Source organism: Poecilia mexicana, unplaced genomic scaffold (genome assembly GCF_051168715.1).
Source record: "Poecilia mexicana isolate PSO_F unplaced genomic scaffold, ASM5116871v1 scaffold_12, whole genome shotgun sequence".
Lineage (NCBI taxonomy): Eukaryota > Metazoa > Chordata > Actinopteri > Cyprinodontiformes > Poeciliidae > Poecilia > Poecilia mexicana.
Window position 1 is genome coordinate 8,521,985 of NW_028263381.1, and position 18,157 is coordinate 8,540,141.

General features: G+C 41.8%; 1 protein-coding gene across 1 annotated transcript; it reads left to right on the forward strand.

Moving 5' to 3' along the window:
• Positions 1-152: 152 nt before the first annotated feature.
• Positions 153-18,127, forward strand: nup188 (nucleoporin 188). Its single transcript, XM_014997164.2, has 43 exons — positions 153-220; positions 1,938-1,992; positions 2,107-2,180; positions 2,264-2,348; positions 2,435-2,515; positions 2,618-2,662; positions 2,746-2,838; positions 2,945-3,064; positions 3,560-3,771; positions 4,013-4,127; positions 6,005-6,205; positions 6,339-6,419; positions 6,496-6,582; positions 6,676-6,795; positions 6,871-6,997; positions 7,087-7,245; positions 8,252-8,378; positions 8,475-8,562; positions 9,440-9,516; positions 9,594-9,708; positions 9,798-9,918; positions 10,004-10,070; positions 11,053-11,178; positions 11,295-11,535; positions 11,607-11,813; positions 11,915-12,084; positions 12,178-12,247; positions 12,337-12,404; positions 12,916-13,111; positions 13,237-13,314; positions 13,401-13,486; positions 14,218-14,363; positions 14,446-14,624; positions 14,735-14,935; positions 15,027-15,119; positions 15,479-15,631; positions 15,823-15,960; positions 16,046-16,120; positions 16,199-16,429; positions 16,538-16,669; positions 16,750-16,823; positions 16,938-17,067; positions 17,532-18,127. The coding sequence occupies exons 1-43, from the start codon at positions 195-197 to the stop codon at positions 17,709-17,711; spliced, it is 5,250 nt and encodes a 1,749-aa protein (XP_014852650.2). The 5' UTR covers positions 153-194; the 3' UTR covers positions 17,712-18,127.
• The last annotated feature ends 30 nt before the right edge of the window (positions 18,128-18,157 follow it).

Consider the following 18,157-nt stretch of genomic DNA (forward strand, 5'->3'; position numbering starts at 1 on the left):
GGTGAGAATCGTGTTTTATTACTGAGTTCATATCATGAAATCGTGCGAAAGACCACGGGGAGACTTTACTTGACCTAACAATTTCCTCCCAGAAGGTGGCAGTAGAGCAATTTTGACCTTTAACACTAGCTCCAGAAGAAGAATCTGATGTGACGGGCCAGCTCTCACCGACCAATCACAGGGCCGAGGCGAAGATGGCGGAATCAGAGATCAGCGTCAGGTAGTAACAGCCACACATTCTTCATTTAACATTAATAAGGTCTGAAGACTTAACAAAACCTACTGGAGAGTAAACATGTATAAATATAGCTTCAATTTTTAATTCAAGGTAACCGACGCGTTTGAATGTTCGTCTTTTTAACAGTTAGCGCCACGCTTAGTTAGCTTAGCAACTGCTGCTAACGTTTGAAAGGCTTTTCTCCAGCGCGGCGAAAAGCCGCGCTGGAGTTTTTGTTGCATGTCAACAAAAACTACAAACGTTAGCTATTTAAATTACTCGTTATTTTAAATGACAAATACGTTATTTTAAATTAAACTATCTCTGAATTATCTTCAACAACTTTCTCTACTCGTCAGGGATTAAATAAAGTTATGTGATAATGGACAAAGTAACGGAACTGTTGATCGAGATATGACAACGAAGTTAGCTTAAGTTAGTTAAGTGTAAAATAATGTATAGAGTTTTACAGCTTGAAGATCGATCTGAGAACTGAATTCAATATTCAATCTTTTAACTGTCACAATTTATTAGTTTGATCTAAAAGAACCTTTTTAGGCTTAATGATGCCAGATCAAAACGATAGCAGATTTATTTTTGTACATATGTGGAGTAGACTTTAATAGCTATACTTGTAATGAGCGTGCTAAACAGGATGATGAAAAGGCCATTTCAAAGTTCCATCCTTGGTTTCTATTTTGTCTTCAGCAATTTGCAATTTATTAGTATTTTTCCTGTTTTAAAAGAATATATGGAAAAGTGAAATTGAACAAAATGTTGTCAGGCTATTTCATGTCCTGTTTGTCTGAATAATAAATATTTGGAATTATGAAATATAGTTTTTTCCAACTGCATTTTATTTAAAGGTTTTGAGTTATCATGACATAAATGTCAGTATGGATAGATTGATCTATTTACTTACTAACTGAAAACCATTTATGTATCTGTGCACAGACACCATGAGGTTTTATGGATAGATCTTATTTAGGGATAATGGCAGAGATGAAGCCTGTGTTATTTAGACCAAGAACCCTTTGAAGAACAAATGTCTGTTTCCATGTTATTTGTGGATATATTTAAATGTTAAGCAGTGTAGAAATATTTGCTCTGCAAAATGAGTCTTATACTTATATTGTAAATGTGGTAAAATTGAGTTTGGAAAAGGAAATCATTTTTAAATATAAAATTTGTAAGAACCAGGTACTTACGGCGCAATTGAAATGGTTTATTACATTTGTAAGAGAATGCTGTGGGTGACAAGTAACTGATTACAATGATTGTGATTATATAATCAACAATATTTATTATATTGCATGTCTCCATTACTTATTTTAATGTCATTTTGGTATCAGTTTAATTTAATTTCAGCATGTTGTTAAGAATGTTAGAACCAGTCATTTGAAACAAAAAAGTCTATCCAAAAAAACTAATATGTTTTTTTACAGGCAGAATTTGCATGCATTTCCTGCCACATAGAGCGTCTAAGGATTTTTTTGTGATTACAATCTTGTAAACACAATCCAATTTGATATAATGTGTAGCTCTAATACAAACTTATTCTCAAAGCGGTGACCAACTGAGCTGTTAGAGCTCATTTGTTAAAATCCTTAAAATGTTTAGAGCATAAAAACTGAAAACAGGTCAGTGCTGCTGATAATGCATTAACACCGCATTCTGCATCGCTTTGCCTAAATACACCACTTTCACTTTTTTTTTTCAGGAGCTGTCGAGAGTTATGGACGATTTTGCTGGGGAGATCTGCGTTGAGAGAGCCGGTATGCCTCCTCTGTACTTTTGGGACCTTGCTGAGCATTTATCAGTTTTATTTCTGGTAACGTGTACACCAAATAAAAAACAAACAAACACACATTTGTTTTGGATGGTCGCAGGCTCAGATCGAGGGAGAACTTGACAGACACTGGGACAGACTGCATCAAGGACTTGGTTACTACAAGCCACCCAGGTAGATACAGCGAGGTATTTTCACGTCACATTCATTCAGTTATTATTCACAGAAAGAGTAATTGTCAGCTTCTTCTGCTGTAGCTCATCCTCTGCTGGGAAAGTGAAGGAGAACAAAGATGTGGTGCAACCTCTGAAGGACTTTGGCTTTAGGATCAGTAAATTATTGGTACGAATTTAGAGTTTTCTTTGAGTAAACGCACACATGTCAGCTTTCAGTGTGCGTGCTAAGACGTGTGTTCATAAATCTCACAGAATCTGGACGAGCAGCAGAGTGTGCAGCTTTTACAATGCTATCTCCAAGAGGACTACAGAGGAACCCAAGATTCCTTAAAAGTATTATTGTTTTGGTCTCCATCAGCTTTTTTTTTTTATCACATGACATAAAGAAGAACTACTGCATTAGTGGTGATGTCTAAAAAAAGTTTGTGTCTACAGGTTGTTCTAAAGGATGAGCGACAAAGCCAGGGACTTCTTCTAAAGGTGAGTCTACAAGTCTGCAGCTTAATTGCAACTTTCCTGATGGCAGTTTTGAAATCCGACTGGTTCTGTAATTGTTCCCACAGATAGCTGATTACTATTACGAGGAGCGGATGTGTCTGCTTAGATGTGTCCTGCTGCTGCTCACGTACTTTCAGGATGAACGTCATCCCTATCGGGTGAGAGGTCACAAGCATATTTGATCGTTCATTTCTTGATGACAAAGGTTGTGGGTTCTCTTATTCAACTTCAGGTGTTTGTTGTGTGTTTGTTGTGTGTGTGTAGACCGAGTACAGTAACTGTGTCAATAAACTGGAGAAAGACCTGGTGAGCAGCTATCAGTTACAGTTTGAGAATCTCTTCAAGGCCGAAGCACCGACATGGGAAACCCACGGCAACCTCATGGTAAGGGTGTTTCACAGCTCTTTTGTTTTCGTCTGGCAAGCCAACACAAAGTAGTTAGTGATTGTGAAATAGTTAGACCAGCAGTATTTTCTGGTCTATTTTCTAGTCCGAATGTCTTAGTACACTGGTAGTAAGACAAAACTAACTAAAAGCAACTTTTCAGCAAGATACACCTTGTTTTAAGTAAATAATTGACTTAAAACAAGCTCCTATGCCTTGCTGAAAAAAGTGCTTGTGAGTTAGTTTTGTCTTATTTCAAGCATACTAAGATATTTGCACTAGAAACCAGACCAAAAACACTTGATAAGATTGTGTTTTTGCAGTGAAGTTGCACAAAATCCCAACAAAATGCAACAACGTTTGGGATTGAAATCTTGTATTTAAAACGTTTGTGGCATGAATACTTGCAACACGTTGTATGTGGAAAACGCACAACGACACTGGGACAGACTCTTTTCATAAGTACCGGTCGTGGTTGTTTGTGTTTTTGTTCAGACCGAGCGGCAGGTCTCCCGGTGGTTCATGCAGTGTTTGAGAGAGCAGTCTCTGCTGCTGGAGATCATCTTCCTGTACTACGCCTACTTTGAGATGAGCCCGTCTGACCTTCTGAACTTCACCAAAATGTTTAAAGAACAAGGCTTTGGCTTGCGGCAGACCAACAGACACCTGGTCGACAAGAGCATGGATGCACTGGTTGACAGAATCGGGTAGGTCGACAGAGTCAGCATTGGCTGATATGATATTGATCAGTTTTATGCAATTTCATGAAATGTAAACATCTAAAACAAAAACGCACGACATGATCTGATTTTATCTATTTGTTTTCTGCACAACTACTTCTACTTGGAATCTCCACATCAATAAAAGCCATTTATTTTCATGATTAGTTTTCTAATTGTTCTTTTCGATATAGTTTTAATTGATTTGTTGTGTTTCTCCGGCTGGCAGATACCTGAGCTCTCTCATCCTGGTGGAGGGAATGGACATGGACTTTCTGCACAAGTGCGCTCTGGAGGATTGCACAGAGCAGCACCAGTTTTCCGGGGCTCCTGACGTCATTAAGGTTTGACACGAACCTTTAATTGAAAAAGAGATCACCGGTTTTCTTTTTTTTCCCACGATAAGAGCAGAGTGCAGGGTTTCCCCCAGAAAACTTGCTAAGCCTGGTGCTCCACCGTGTTTTTGTATTAAAAGATATTAAGTAGACAGAAAAAGTAAAAATATTACTGGGTAATCATATGCTTTGGGAAAACATTGTCAGTGAACTGCTATATAAGCCCACAACTAGTCTTAAAAACAACAAATCAAAAAATACAATTAAAATGAATATCAATTATTTCCACTTCTGTTAAATCCAAATTAAGTCAGCAGCTGCTGAGCTAATATGCTAATATTTTAACACAGACCACAGATATATAAATGTAGCATTTGTTTATTGGGATGATCAACGGTGCTAAATTTGACATAATGGTTTCAGCATATATAAATTACAAGATTTTAAATTATTTAACATTTATAGATTTTAAGGAGCTGGAATGTTTACTTTGTAAAAGTTCAAAGAACAATATTTATAGTCAGATTGGTTTGTTACCACAGCTACAATCTGATGCTGTGAGTTTAATCTTTGAGTTTGAGCTCTGTTTGTTCACAAATACAAATTAGTAAACTGCAATTATAATTTATTTCTTTTTAGGTTTGCCAATTAAACTACTCTCCCTGTCCTAGATTTCACTAAATCTAACACAGAACCTGTTAGAGGTGTTGATGATTTAGCAACAAAAGGGGCCCCTATAAGTCAGATTCTGCTCCAGGCCTCATCAACCTTGGACCGGCCCTGCATGATGAGTTAAATCCGCTGCACTGCGCAGAGATGCGCAACAAACGGGAGATTGAATTCAATGCTGCTAATGTGGCTTTAGTAGCTCTTCCATTTCGTGTCTGTTGAGTTTTTAACAAGGAGACACAGAAACTATTTTGGTTGGTCGAGTTTCTGGACGAGTTTTTCAGATGTCTGGTGGCCGCGGACATTAATTCTGTCTGACTATATGTGGACAAAGCATTTGATCTGGCTTGGTGCTTAGTGTAACCCGAAAAATAATACTAGTAATAATAATAAAATAATATAAAATCAGCGAGATGCGTGACTGCGAGGGGAGCGCGAAAGCTCCTCACCGGGTTAAACCTGCACTATGAGTGATTAGAGCTGGTTCGTTAACCACTAACGCACCGGCCAAGCGGTAACGCATACATAAACTTTACAGGGAAGATAGGGCCAAACGTTGGGCAGCATGTTGAGATGTAAACGCCGCATAATGATTTGTTCACAAATTCTCACCGCTCACTCAAAGCACCTCTGAAAGCGCGACAAGTTATTCCTGTGGTTCAAGTAGAGCTGCGCAACTAGAGCTAACGCGGTGGTGTTTAAACTCTTACAGTAATCAATAACTTCTCATATCCTCACTGGGGGTTGATGTAAATATCCATACAGGTCAGCCTGTGTCCAGTTCAACTGAAAGGAGGTGCGCGCGGTCCGCGCTGAGGTAAACTTTAGACATCCAGCTGCTACAGCGCGCGAGGCAATGCACAGAAGCGCCAGCGGTGATTTATCAGTTCATGCTCTAAATGCATAAACTATAAAGATATCTCCTATAACCATATCTTTTAGGAATAAATCTGCTCGATAGTGAAACGTTCAGAGTAACGGAGACGCCAGCAATCCGGCTTAAAAAAAAACAAAAAAAAAACGCAATTTTTTCCCCCCATTTTATTTTCCTTTAAAAACCCCCCAAAAACAATAAAGGCTTAGCCTGGTGGTGGTGCTAGTAAAGCATGGCGGGCCGCCAGGCCTATAATACACTGGGGGAAACCCTGGAGTGAATTTATAGAGAAGTTTTCTTAATTTATTTTTGTGATATCTGTATTTTTTCTTTTTTTCTCCAGGAGATGGATCAGCTGCTGTTGACTTTTGGGGACATCCCTCATCACGGCCCTGTTCTGCTGGCCTGGGTCCTGTTGAGACACACCCTCAGACCTGACGAGTCCAATCCTGTGATCCGGAGGATAGGCAACACGGCGCTGCAGCTGGGGGTCTTCCAGTACCTTTCATCGATGCTGAAGGGGCTCGGAGTCTCAGGAAATAATGTAAGACGGCAAAAATTATGCATCACAAGAGGATAAAAAAAAAACATGCAAAAACAGTTCAGCATTTTTTGTTGTTGCCATTTGTGTAGGTAACTTAATTTTCTAAGTCATCTTTTTGATTCTGCCTTTCCAGTGTACAGCAAGCACAGCCAAGATGTGTATTTACGGCCTGCTGTCGTTCGTGATCACGTCGTTTGAAGAAGAGAGCTTACAGGTTCTGCCTGGCGTTGATGTGTTTTAGAGAAATCTACATGTGTGTCGGTAACCGGCTCTCTTGTAATCTCCTGCAGGCCAACGGTGTGGAGGGCTCTCACCTGATCGATGCTGCCTGCGAGGTCCTCTCCGCTCCCAGTTTAGCTGAAGTCTTTTGGGAAATGGTGAGACAAAATGCCAAAGGAAGAGAAATAAAATAAAGCTACCCGTGTATTTCTTGCTGTTAATCCGTCATGTTTGTCTAAATTTGAATCTAGAAGCCAAACAGGGGACTAGGGATGATCCTGGACAGTGCAGCTGGGATGTTCCCTCACAAGATCGGACCTCTGCTGCAGCTGCTGACCGCGCTCGTGTCAAACAAGTCGACTGTAAAGAAGGTAAAATGCCTCCCTGACCAGATGTACAGCCTCTCTTTGTGCAGACGCCTCAGTGTTTGTGCTCGTGTTTGGCAGGTGTATAACTTCTTGGACAAGATGTCTTTCTTCACACAAGTTTACAAGCACAAACCCATTGATATCATTTCTAAGGACGATGAGACGTTGTGGAGGAGACAGGCGCCAAAACTCCTCTACCCTCTGGGTTTGTGTCGGTTCACATTTATACAGAGATGTTTAACCTTATTTATAGTTTATAAATAAACGCATCTTCATCCCATCATCTTTCTTTAGGTTCAGGACAGGCTAACCTGTGGATGCCCCAGGGAGCGCTGGGCCAGGTGATGATTGCAGGGGAACTGGGCTACATGGTGAGGTGGGACTACTCTTACAGTGCCTGGACTCTGTTCACCTGCGAGGTGGAGATGCTGCTGCACGTCGTCTCCACTGCAGGTACGTCAGACAGGCTGGAAGCACAGTAAACACTCAGCCATGATGCTTTTAGTCTGTGTTTAAGATTCCTAGTGTGGGCTCAAGAATATTAAAGCAGCCAAAAGTGTCACTTTGACATCAACCAAAGCATTCCTAAGTGGAAACGCCTTGAAGCCTCTTAACAAAATAACTTTTGTTATTTTTTATTTTTTTGTCCTGCTCCGGTCAACTTAAGAAACTTTAGGTATAAATAGAGAATTGCCAATGATGACAAATAAAACATTTTTTTTTACACTGAAATTACACGTAAAAACTTCAAATCAAAGAACCCTTCAACAAATTAGTTTTTAATTCCTCATTCTTAAGTACTTTAGAGAGGTTTTAAGCTATTCCAATTTTTTATGTGTATATTTATAATTTTTTAAAGCGGCTGTGATCAGAAGCTCACCAGGTTTTCTACATATCTTTTAAATTTTGCCTTTGGACTTCAGTGGATTTAGTTTCATTTCCAGTTCATTTTTGTGAGTAACTGATGCACCATAATGTATTGAAATATAATTAAAAGAAATGAAATGTGTTTTATATAGTTATCTCACATACACAACATGGTATATTTCAGTGAAAATACCCAATACAAACATAAAAAAATGTTTAATGCAGAAATATAAGCCTACTGAAAAATATGTCCAACTAAGGACTCGATGCCTTTTTGCTTAAATGCAGCCTTAAAATTTCCTGGGGGGAAAAAAACAAAAATAAAATTAAACTTACTTTACTGACCACTTACTTATTTAAAGTCAAAACTGAAATCCAGATTTGCTTGCTGCATTTTGCTAGAATTTAAACAATCTTGCATGTTAACCAAAGTTTGTCAGCTTTTTGCTGTTTTGGAGTCGTTCACAGCATTTTGTCATCTAACGGTTTTAATAGTTTATTCAAACTAAACAGTTCATTACGTAAAAACAAGTTCTGGAATGTGTGTTGCAGTCGTCTAATTAATTCAGCACTGTAAACCTGTTTGCGCTAGACGTCCTGGCTCACTGTGCGCGCGTGAAGCCCATCCTGGATCTGGTCCATAAGATCATCAGCACCGACTGGACCGTGTCTGACTGCTTGTTGCCTCTCACCTCACGCATCTACATGTTGCTGCAGAGGTAATCAAACGTCAGACAAACTTCTCGAAACTTGTAGGTTATTATTTTTTTTTTTTTTTTATACAGTCTTGATCTTGCACCTGTCTTGTTTATCAGGTTGACTTCGGTGATCAACCCTCCGGTGGACGTGATCGCCTCCTGTGTGAACTGTCTCTCTGTGCTGGCTGCCAGGATGCCGGGGAAGGTGTGTATGATTGAAGCAGGGAGGTTTGGGTCGTTCGTCTCTCATTTTCTTGCCTTCATCAGGGTTTTTAAAGGGGCTTGAAATCCTTGAAAATGCTTCAGTTTCAATTAGGTGTGTTCAAAGTTTGGGAATTGCTTGATAACTGTATATAGTCCTTGAAAATCCTTCATATTCCAAACCACACAGTTTTATAATAAAGTGCAATCTAGAGTTTGATTAAAGGCCTAAATTTGGTTGAATGTTATTTACAGTTTAAACCAGATCATTTCATTAATAAGACCTAATAATGACACATATTTTTTTTGACAGTTTTGAAGTTAAATCAAACCAAACTTCTCTTGTTTTAAGTCAGTTAAAATTACCAACATTATTTCTATTTGCTAAATACCAGAAAGTGTAGCGAGAACAGCTTTTAGAGATGTTTTTTGTAACTTTCTTGTGTTTAAAGCATTTAATTTAACATGAAAGACATTTCAAAACATACAATTTTGTTATGTTTTAGTTCACTTTATCCCAGAATGTAGAATACTGTTATGATATACTATTAATAACAGTAATAAATCATATAAAATAGTGAATTGAAATGTCTTTTTTTTTTTTTTTTTTAGTTTATTTGTACTGTTTTTATTGCTAAGTGTGGTGCTGGAAAAGTTTGAAAATGTACCTTGAAAATGCTTGAAAAGTGAATGCATTGTGGAAGAAGTGTATGACAGAGTATCTTCAGTCAGAGACTTCTTGAGATTCACTGTAATACAGACTGCTACAGAGAGATCTTTACTACTACCTACAGTAACTATTTGAAGAAACTGAATTAATTATTTAATTTCCCTTTTTGGGACCAATAAAGTATTTCTGAATTGAATTCATTTCCTCTCAGGTGTGGTCCAGTCTGCATCACACTGGCTTCCTCCCCTTCGCCTCCAACCCTCTGACCAACATGGCCCAGTGTATCAGGTAACCCCACCCCTAACAAACCAGATTGAATTCTGATGAATCTGTAAAATATCAGACTAATATTTCTCTTGTTTTAGTGCTGAGGGGATGAAGGCAGGTAACTACGGCAACCTGCTGGTGCAGATTGAGCAACCCAGAGGAGAGTACGCTGTAACAATCGCCTTCCTTCGTCTCATTACAACCTTGGTGAAGGTAAACATTTATTTATTTTTTTAAAGCATCATATCCGAGTCTTAGTTCTGGTTTTCAGTAATGCATCGCATCACTTTTATCTCCTTCAGGGGCAGCTTGGAAGCACCCAGAGCAAAGGCCTGATTCCCTGTGTGCTGCTGGTGCTAAAGGAGATGCTGCCGACGTACCATAAGTGGCGCTACAACACCAATGGAGTCAGAGAGAGAATAGGTGAGCCTTCCTGTTTTCCCTGACATCGCTCTGGAAGAGCAACGGAGGAACCAGAGTAAAAGTTGACTTGCGTGCGTCTCTACAGGCTGCTATATTTTGGAGTTGATACACGCCATTCTCAACCTGAGCCCAGAAGGAGAGGACCAGGGCAGGTACGGATGGAGTTCAGAAATACCATCGCAGCTTTCTGGTGATTCAGAGAGCCGGCCCATACAGTCGCTTGGATTTAGGAATATATCAGAGTTTGCACTAGAGTGAAAGAAATATATATATAATTTTTTTTTTTTTTTTTTTTTTTTTTTTTACATTTTTAGTTTTTGAAGATTACATTTTTGGAAAGTAGGGATTATTTTTCCACCAATCGACTCTTCGGGTTTCCGCAGTTCAGAGTGATGTCAGCATGCTCAGAACCCACAGTTTTGTTTGACAAGCGAGTTTTACAGCTTTGATTTATTTGGACTTTGAATTCAGGTCAACTCTATGATGGAGTATTAGGGTCACGCTAAGATTTATTTTTTAAACATTACGAGTAGAATGTGATAATAGCAGAATAAAGTTATAATTATATGAGTAATCCAACACAAAAAATAACAAATTAAAATGAGGAATGTTGAGCATCTTGTAAAGTTATAAAGTTATGCTTTGGTATAAGTTTTTAGCATCACATTATTATCTGAAGCAGAACTTTGATGCAAAACAACACCAGAACTGAGCTGCTCACATCAGATCCTGGCTACTTTTTTCCTCGTTAAAGCTGTTTTTCTCGTAACTAAATTTTTTCTCTTTTCTGTTAATACTATGACTATATTCTTGTAATTGAACAGAAATTGTCATAACCTGGCCCTGGCATGCCATCGTAAAACTCACAGAAGGGACGATTTAATTAAAAGCTACTTTTTGAAAATGTTTTCTCCCAAAAGGAAGTGGAAAGTGAGCAAAACAGATAAAAACGAGATCTGAAATGAAGAATCAGAGATTTTATTCTTACACCATATCAACCAGCCCTAGTTTGCACATGGTGTGGTCATCCAAAATTCTGTTATTTTTTTGCCAATATTAAATACTTTGATAAGATGTGCGCTAATTTAGAGATAATTTAGCTGATTTATTTGTTTTTTGTTCTCTGACATGCAGCACTCCCACCCTGCAGTCCCTTTGCATCTACAGCTTGGCCAACACTGAGGCTGGCCAGGCCGTCGTCAACATCATGGCCGTCGGAGTGGACACCATAGACATTGTCCTAGCTGCTCAGCCCAGCAGGTGAACAATTCATTATGTTCATTCTAATAATCCACCTTTTTTTTTTCATTTTTTATTTTGTGCTTGTTTGCCGTTTTGTCCCCTAAACTGGTGACTAATCTTGTGTCCTCTTGCAGCTGTGGCTCTGAGGGTCCAGGTCAGATCCTGATCCAGACGGTCAAACTGGCTTTCTCCGTCACAAACAACGTGATCCGCCTGAAGCCACCGTCCGACGTCGTGTCCCCGCTGGAGCAGGCGCTGACGCAGCACGGCGGTCACGGCAGCAACCTCGTCGTCGTCCTCGCCAAATACATTTACCACAAACACGATCCAGCTCTGCCCCGCCTCGCCATCCAGCTGCTGAAAAGGCTCGCCACGGTGAGACCTCCTCGGGCCTTTCATCGACTTATCACCAGATGATGTCGCTAAGGAACTGGTTTCCTCCGCAGGTGGCCCCCATGTCGGTGTACGCCTGCCTCGGCAACGACGCGGCCGCCATCAGGGACGCCTTCCTCGCTCGGCTGCAGAGCAAAACGGAGGACATGAGGATCAAGGTGATGATCCTGGAGTTCCTCACGGTGGCCGTGGAAACGCAGCCCGGCCTCATCGAACTCTTCCTCAACCTGGAGGTCAAAGACGGAAATGAGGGGTCAAAGGTACGAAACCCTGGCTTAACTCCTTTTTTTTTTTTTTTGGTTGGGGGGTTTTTTAGCAGCTGAGCATCTAGATTGAAAACGTTTCTGTGTCGGACCTGCAGGAGTTTCTGGTGGGCGAGTGGAGCTGCCTCCACGTGGTGCTGGAGCTGATCGACTCCAAGCAGCAGGGGAAGTACTGGTGTCCTCCGCTGCTCCACCGCGCAGCGCTGGCTTTCCTCCTGGCGCTGTGGCAGGACCGCAGAGACAGCGCCATCTCCGTCCTCCGCACAAAGTGAGAACACGCAGCTAAAATAAACCTGATTTTACTGTGAGGGTGTGTTGTAGAACAATCTCATGGTGCTTTGTGTTTTTTTTTTTTGTGCAGGGAAAGATTTTGGGAGAATTTGACGACGCCTCTTTTTGGAACTCTCACCCCGCCGTCGGACACCACAGAGGTCCTTGTTAAATAAACAAATCGCTTCCAGTTTTCACTTTTCTGAACCAACTACTTCATAACTACCCGACTTGTTTGATTTATCCACAGCCATGCGTCCTGGAGGCCTGCGCATTCGTCATGAAGATCATCGGTCTGGAGATTTACTACGTCGTCAGGTCAGCTGGTCGACCTGAATCTGTGCCAACACCAATCAAATGATCAATCCTGCACTGTAAAAACACAAAATACCACCAAGTGTTTTTGGTCGAGTTTCTGGGGCAAATTATTTTAGTGCATTTGAAATAAGTCACTTAAAAGTGACTTTTCAGCAAAATACAGGAGCTTGTTTAAAGAACCGATTCCTTAATATCGATTTTTTTTAAAAAGTACCAGTTCTACCAGCAGATTATTTTACTTATAACAAGACACTTTTCCCATGTTATAAGTGAAATAATCTGCAAGTGGAACTAGTACTTTTCCATCAAAATTAAGAAATTATTGACTTGAAACAAGCTCCTATGTTTTGCTGAAAAGTTACTTGCAAGTAACTTATTTCAAGTGCACTATAATAATTTGCCCTAGAAACTTGACCAAAAATACTTGGTAGTATTTTGTCCTTTTGCAGTGTAAAAACGCTCTGTGTGTGTGTGTGTGTGTGTGTGTGTGTGTGTGTGTGTGATGTTACAGTGGTTCTTTGGAGCAGTCTCTGAAGGATGGGCTTCAAAAGTTCTCCAACGCGCGGCGCTACGACTACTGGTCCCAGTATGTGAAGTCGTTGGTGTGTCACGTGGCAGAGACGGAGGAGGAGGGCATCTGCTGCTTCCCGGAGACACAGATGCTGATTTCTGCGTGGCGGATGCTGCTGATTCTTTCCACCACCCATGTGTGTTACATTAATACTGATGTTTTATTTAATTTTTCTCTGTAAATTGGTTGGTGAAATCCGTTTTGTTTGGATAGTTTGTAGAGAAACATAAAATCTGAGTCGTCCTGCTCTGATGCTTTCAGGCGGACGTGATGCATCTGACAGAGGATTCGACCAAACTGAAGCTGTTTATGGATGTTCTAGATGGGACTAAAGCTGCTGTAAGCTGTGACTTGAAACTCTTTTTTAAATTTTTTTTTTTTTTTAATTTTAATCCAGTTCTAATTTTCCCTCTCCTGATTTGCAGCTCACCACACCCACATCGGTGCCTTGTCTTCGTCTGGGATCCATGATGGCTACGCTCCTGCTTATCCTCCTGAAACAGTGGAGGAGGTGTGTTTGACATCTTCTACCTAGTGCTGCGTCTTACTGTAACAAATCTTTCAAATGTGAAGACAAGCGTCAAAATTAGCCTCAGGTCGTATGTCTTTCATATTCCCCATTAGCCACCTGAATTTCAGGATGGCTTCTTAGAAGATGGCTGCCGTTTTTGAGCCTTTTAAAACAGTTGTTACAGTAAAATGTTTGCCATTTTCAGGATTTGGATCGACTTTATGTCATATAATGCGTTTTGGATTTTGCTCATCCTGTTCTTACAACTTTAAAGTAGTAATATGTAGTGGTCACCTGGAAGGGGACTGAAATCTGTGACTCAGACTTGGAGACAGTTGGTGTTAGGTTCAGTGCTTGTTGCCGACATTTTTTTAAAATTTATTTAGCGGTTAGCATTAGCTTCTGCAATTTTTTATAATGTTTAGCATTGGCTTAAGTAAATTTTTTTGTGCTTAGCGTTGGCTTTTACAATTTTTTTTCTCTGTGTTTTTAGCATTAAGTTAATTTTTCTGTTTAAAAATTTATGATTTGAAAATTATTTGACATAGAAAGTTGGCATTTAGTGGAATAAATTTTTTTTTTTTTTTTTGGTTGCCATCTTGAATTTTTCAATCACAAAAGCAACCCCCGTAGGAACATTTGTGGCAAGTTAGGTTCTTGTACCTGTAGGTGAAATATTCTGCTTAAATAGTTTCATGATTAGATGCTCTAACTCCTCTCTCCGTGCGCAGTGTGGTGGCAGCGGCTCCTGACATCCTCTCGCCCCTCGCCCTCATCCTGGAGAGCGTCCTGCAGGCCGACCAGCAGATGATGGACCGGACCAAAGCCAAAATCTTCTCTGCGCTCATCTCTGTGCTTCAGATTCAGGGTCTCAACGGTACAAAACTGTCCCTCTTCTCTTGTCTGCACTTGAGTCAAACGTTCCTCAGTGGCTGACATCTGCATGATCGGTCAACCAGGCGGAGATATTTCCCAGCTGCCCCAGCTGTTGCTCTCCGTATGCGAGACGGTGAAGGACGAGGCGCTGGCGCTCATCGACAACACCCGGCACATGAGCCAGACGGGAGATGTGCTGGAGCAGGAGGACAGCATGGAGACGGACTGTCCCCGCGGTCTGCAGAAGGACCAGAGAGACGGGGTGAGCGAGAGAAACGCGCGTCGCGTTCGAGAGCGGCTCTCTCCGTCCAGCAACCTTCAGATTTTTTCAGCTCAGCGTGCCTCGTTGTTTCTCTTTCGCTGCTCGGTCAGGTGTGCGTCCTCGCCTTGCACTTGGCCAAAGAGCTGTGTCGCAGCGATGAAGACGGCGAGCACTGGGTGCTGGTGATGAGGAGGGTCCCAGTCCTGCCGTCGGTGCTGAGCGCCGTGGAGATCAGCCTGCGCTGCAAACACAACCTGTTTTTCACCGAGGCCGCGCTCCACCTGCTGCTGACGCTGGCCCGCACTCCCCAGGTACACGCAAGTCCATCTCTACACCTCAGCACTTCGTTTCTGCGCCATCGTAATCTAAAGGAACGAGGGGGTGTCTGATGTTTTGTTTTAGGGGGCAGCAGCTGTTGCTGGAGCAGGCGTCATCCAAACCATCTGCCTGCCCCTGCTGAGCGTGTATGAGGTTTCCTCAAACGGCACATCGCAGGTAAAAAAAAACAAACGCAGACTTTACATTGAAGGAACAGCTTGTGGTTATTGTAGACGATTTCTAAACAAACTGGAAAAGTATAGATTCAGTCTAATTAATTTGGCAGGATTTTGAAGAATGTGAGTCTCCCTACAATAAGCAGTTTCAGCCAGAGAAACTTTTCATGTTTATTCTTTTATGTAAAAGATCGTATTGGAAAATTTCAGCGTGGACGATGTGATGGTGTCACAATTTCATTTTACTTTATTTTTTTATTTTTTTATGGTTAAATCACAGATTTCCCTACAGACCTGATATTAACCCAGATTTCAGAGTTGCATCATTTTTCTGATAACCGGATGTTTGGTGTTTCTCAGAGTTTCTCTCGGAAGTCGCAGGACTCCGCCTGCTGGCCGGGCGTTTACCGCCTCTGCATGTCTCTGATGGAGAGCCTCCTCAAGACGCTTCGCTACAACTTCATCAACGAAGCCCTGGACTTCGTCGGAGTGCATCAGGAACGCATATTGCAGGTCGGACCCCTGATAGCGTTCTAGTCCATGTCGTCCGTTTACGAGCCTGTCGATTAGCTCGTCGTCGCTACGACATCTTCCTGAAAAGGCTCACGGCTGTAGTTTTGCTGCCGCAGCTGCCTCTAAATGACTTAAAGTAGTTGAGATTGGATCACAGGAAGTTCACCGCCTTGTGTTTCCTCTCCGCTCAGTGTCTGAACGCGGTGCGCACCGTGCAGAGCCTGTCCTGTTTAGACGAGGCAGATCACACCGTGGGATTTCTGCTGCAGCTCTCCAGCTTCTGCAAGGAGTGGCAGTTCCACCTCCCCAGTCTGCTCAGAGACGTGCAGGCAAGTCTGGTGGGAATCGCAGCCTCAGCGAAAACCGCAAACTCTTAAAATTCATTCACCATTTCTCTTGTCGTTCTCTCCGTAGATAAACCTTTGTTACTTGTGCCAGACGTGCACCTACCTGCTCCACAGCAAAAAGATGCTCCACCATTACCTGCAGGTTAAGATCTGAGAGGTTTTATTACTTCAAATCAGATGAAGATGATGTTTCATCACTAAATGTGCATTTCCTGTTCAGTCTAAGAATGGTGAGGCGTTGCCCGCCAGCACCCGGGCGCAGCGGCCGCCTCAGGCCTTGAATAAAGACGCATCAGCAGCGGCAGCAGCATCATCAGGAGGAGGAGAGAGAGAGGAGGCCGAGCAGAAGGCCCTGTTGGCTGTTCAGTGCAGCCTGCTGAAGATCCTCAGTAAAACTCTGGCTACCCTGCAACACTTCACTCCAGATTGCTGCCAGATTCTGCTGGACCAGGTCACTCCCTCAAAGAGTTCACAATAAAATGACCACTCTTGATTATTTACGCTGAGCTATGTTACTAGGAGCATAAAATGTTAACAGTGTGGCCGTCTTGTTCCTCAGTGCATGGACCTGGCTGAGTACAGGACCTTGTTTGTGCTCAGCTTCACGACTCCCGCGTTCGACCCGGATGTGGCGCCGTCATTCGGGACCCTGCTGGCCACCATCAACGTGGCCGTGGGCATGCTGAGCGAGGTGGGCTGCGGGACGCCGCAAAGGTCCGCGTCAATCAACCAAAAGTTAAAAAACGATGACTTGGTGCTGCTTACTTTCAGATGGAGAAGAGGAAGGAGCCGGCCTCTCTGAGCATCGCCTCGCTGGCCTCACTGGAGGAAATCCAAGCTCTGAAGTAAGTGAAAGTTTTTTTTTTTGTTTTTTTTTTTTTGTAGTTTATGAACATGCAATAAAATCGATTCAGATTCTTATTCACATCATTTTTTGTGACATTTTCTTTGGATCTCAGGTCGTTGTTGATGTTCACCATGGAGAACTGCTTCTACGTCCTGATCTCTCAGGCTGTCCGCTGTCTCAAAGACCCAGCCATCCTTCCTCGTGACAAACAGCGGCTCAAACAGGAGCTCAGCTCTGAACTGGTGAGACATCCACCCTGTTGGCCGCGAAGCCCATCGGGCTCCAGCTCTCACGCTGCGCTTGTGATAACGTGCAGATTTTATGCTGGTTTTGATCTCCGAACGTTTTAATAATATCTAGATTCCACTTTTTTCTTGCCATCAAACTAATATTAAACTCTTTACATATTAACTTGAAAAGAACACATGAAATTAGCTTTGTAGATACTAAATAGGTAATTTTGTATCTGATAGTAAGCCTGCGTCCACTAGATGGCAGCCTACTGCTTCTAATGATTCTTGGTTTGTGAAATATTCAACAGCCACTCGCTGCTGCCCCCTAGTGGCTGTAGGATACCACTCCTATAGTTGTAACAGAATATTTCATTTATTGATGGGTAATCTAAATCCCTTTTACATTTTCTCATTAGTGTTAGTTTCTTCAAAAGATAAACCTAAATAACAAATTTCCCCCCCTCCAACTTTAGAGCACCCTTCTCTCCAGCCTGTCGCGCCACTTCAGGAGGGGATCCCCATCGTCCCCAGCCAGTGGCATCCTCCCCTCCCTCCAGTCCAAACCCTCCACACCCGGATCGAAGGCGAGCCACGAAGGCCAGGAACCCATCATCCAACTGGTCCAGGCCTTCGTCAGACTTGTGCAAAGATAAAATGCACCAAAAGCCACATTTCGTACGTTTTCAGAAGAAACCTTTTTCTAGTATCGAGCCCCATTTCGAAGCGAACAGTTGTTCAAGGCGTAGGAACATTTGACTTTAATATTTAATATTAAACTTGAGGACAGCCTGATATCTTTCAAACTGGTTTATATTGACGAGGAACTGAGTCTGTAGGGATGTTGGTGCTGTTCCTCATCCGTCGCTGACTATGGTCCTAATTCATTCCCAGGCCTAGTTTTATAGGTCACTATGACTAGAAAAGTTTCAAGTGCTACTTAAATATAATCTCTGCATGACCTTGTTAAACTCTGTTTTTTTTTAAATTAGCTCTTGTTTCGGAAGTGTTGGCCAAAATTTGTATTTTCAAACAAAAGTGTATATGCTATTAAAGGGAGTTTTGTACCACAGTTAGGGTTGTTTTTTCCTTCAAATCAAAC

Coding starts and splice junctions, on each gene's coding strand:
- nup188 (XM_014997164.2), top strand. CDS start 195: ATGGCGGAATCAGAGATCAGCGTCAG. Junction 13,315..13,400: donor TAGATGGGACTAAAGCTGCT/GTAAGCTGTGAC, acceptor CCTGATTTGCAG/CTCACCACACCCACATCGGT. Junction 13,487..14,217: donor CTCCTGAAACAGTGGAGGAG/GTGTGTTTGACA, acceptor CTCCGTGCGCAG/TGTGGTGGCAGCGGCTCCTG.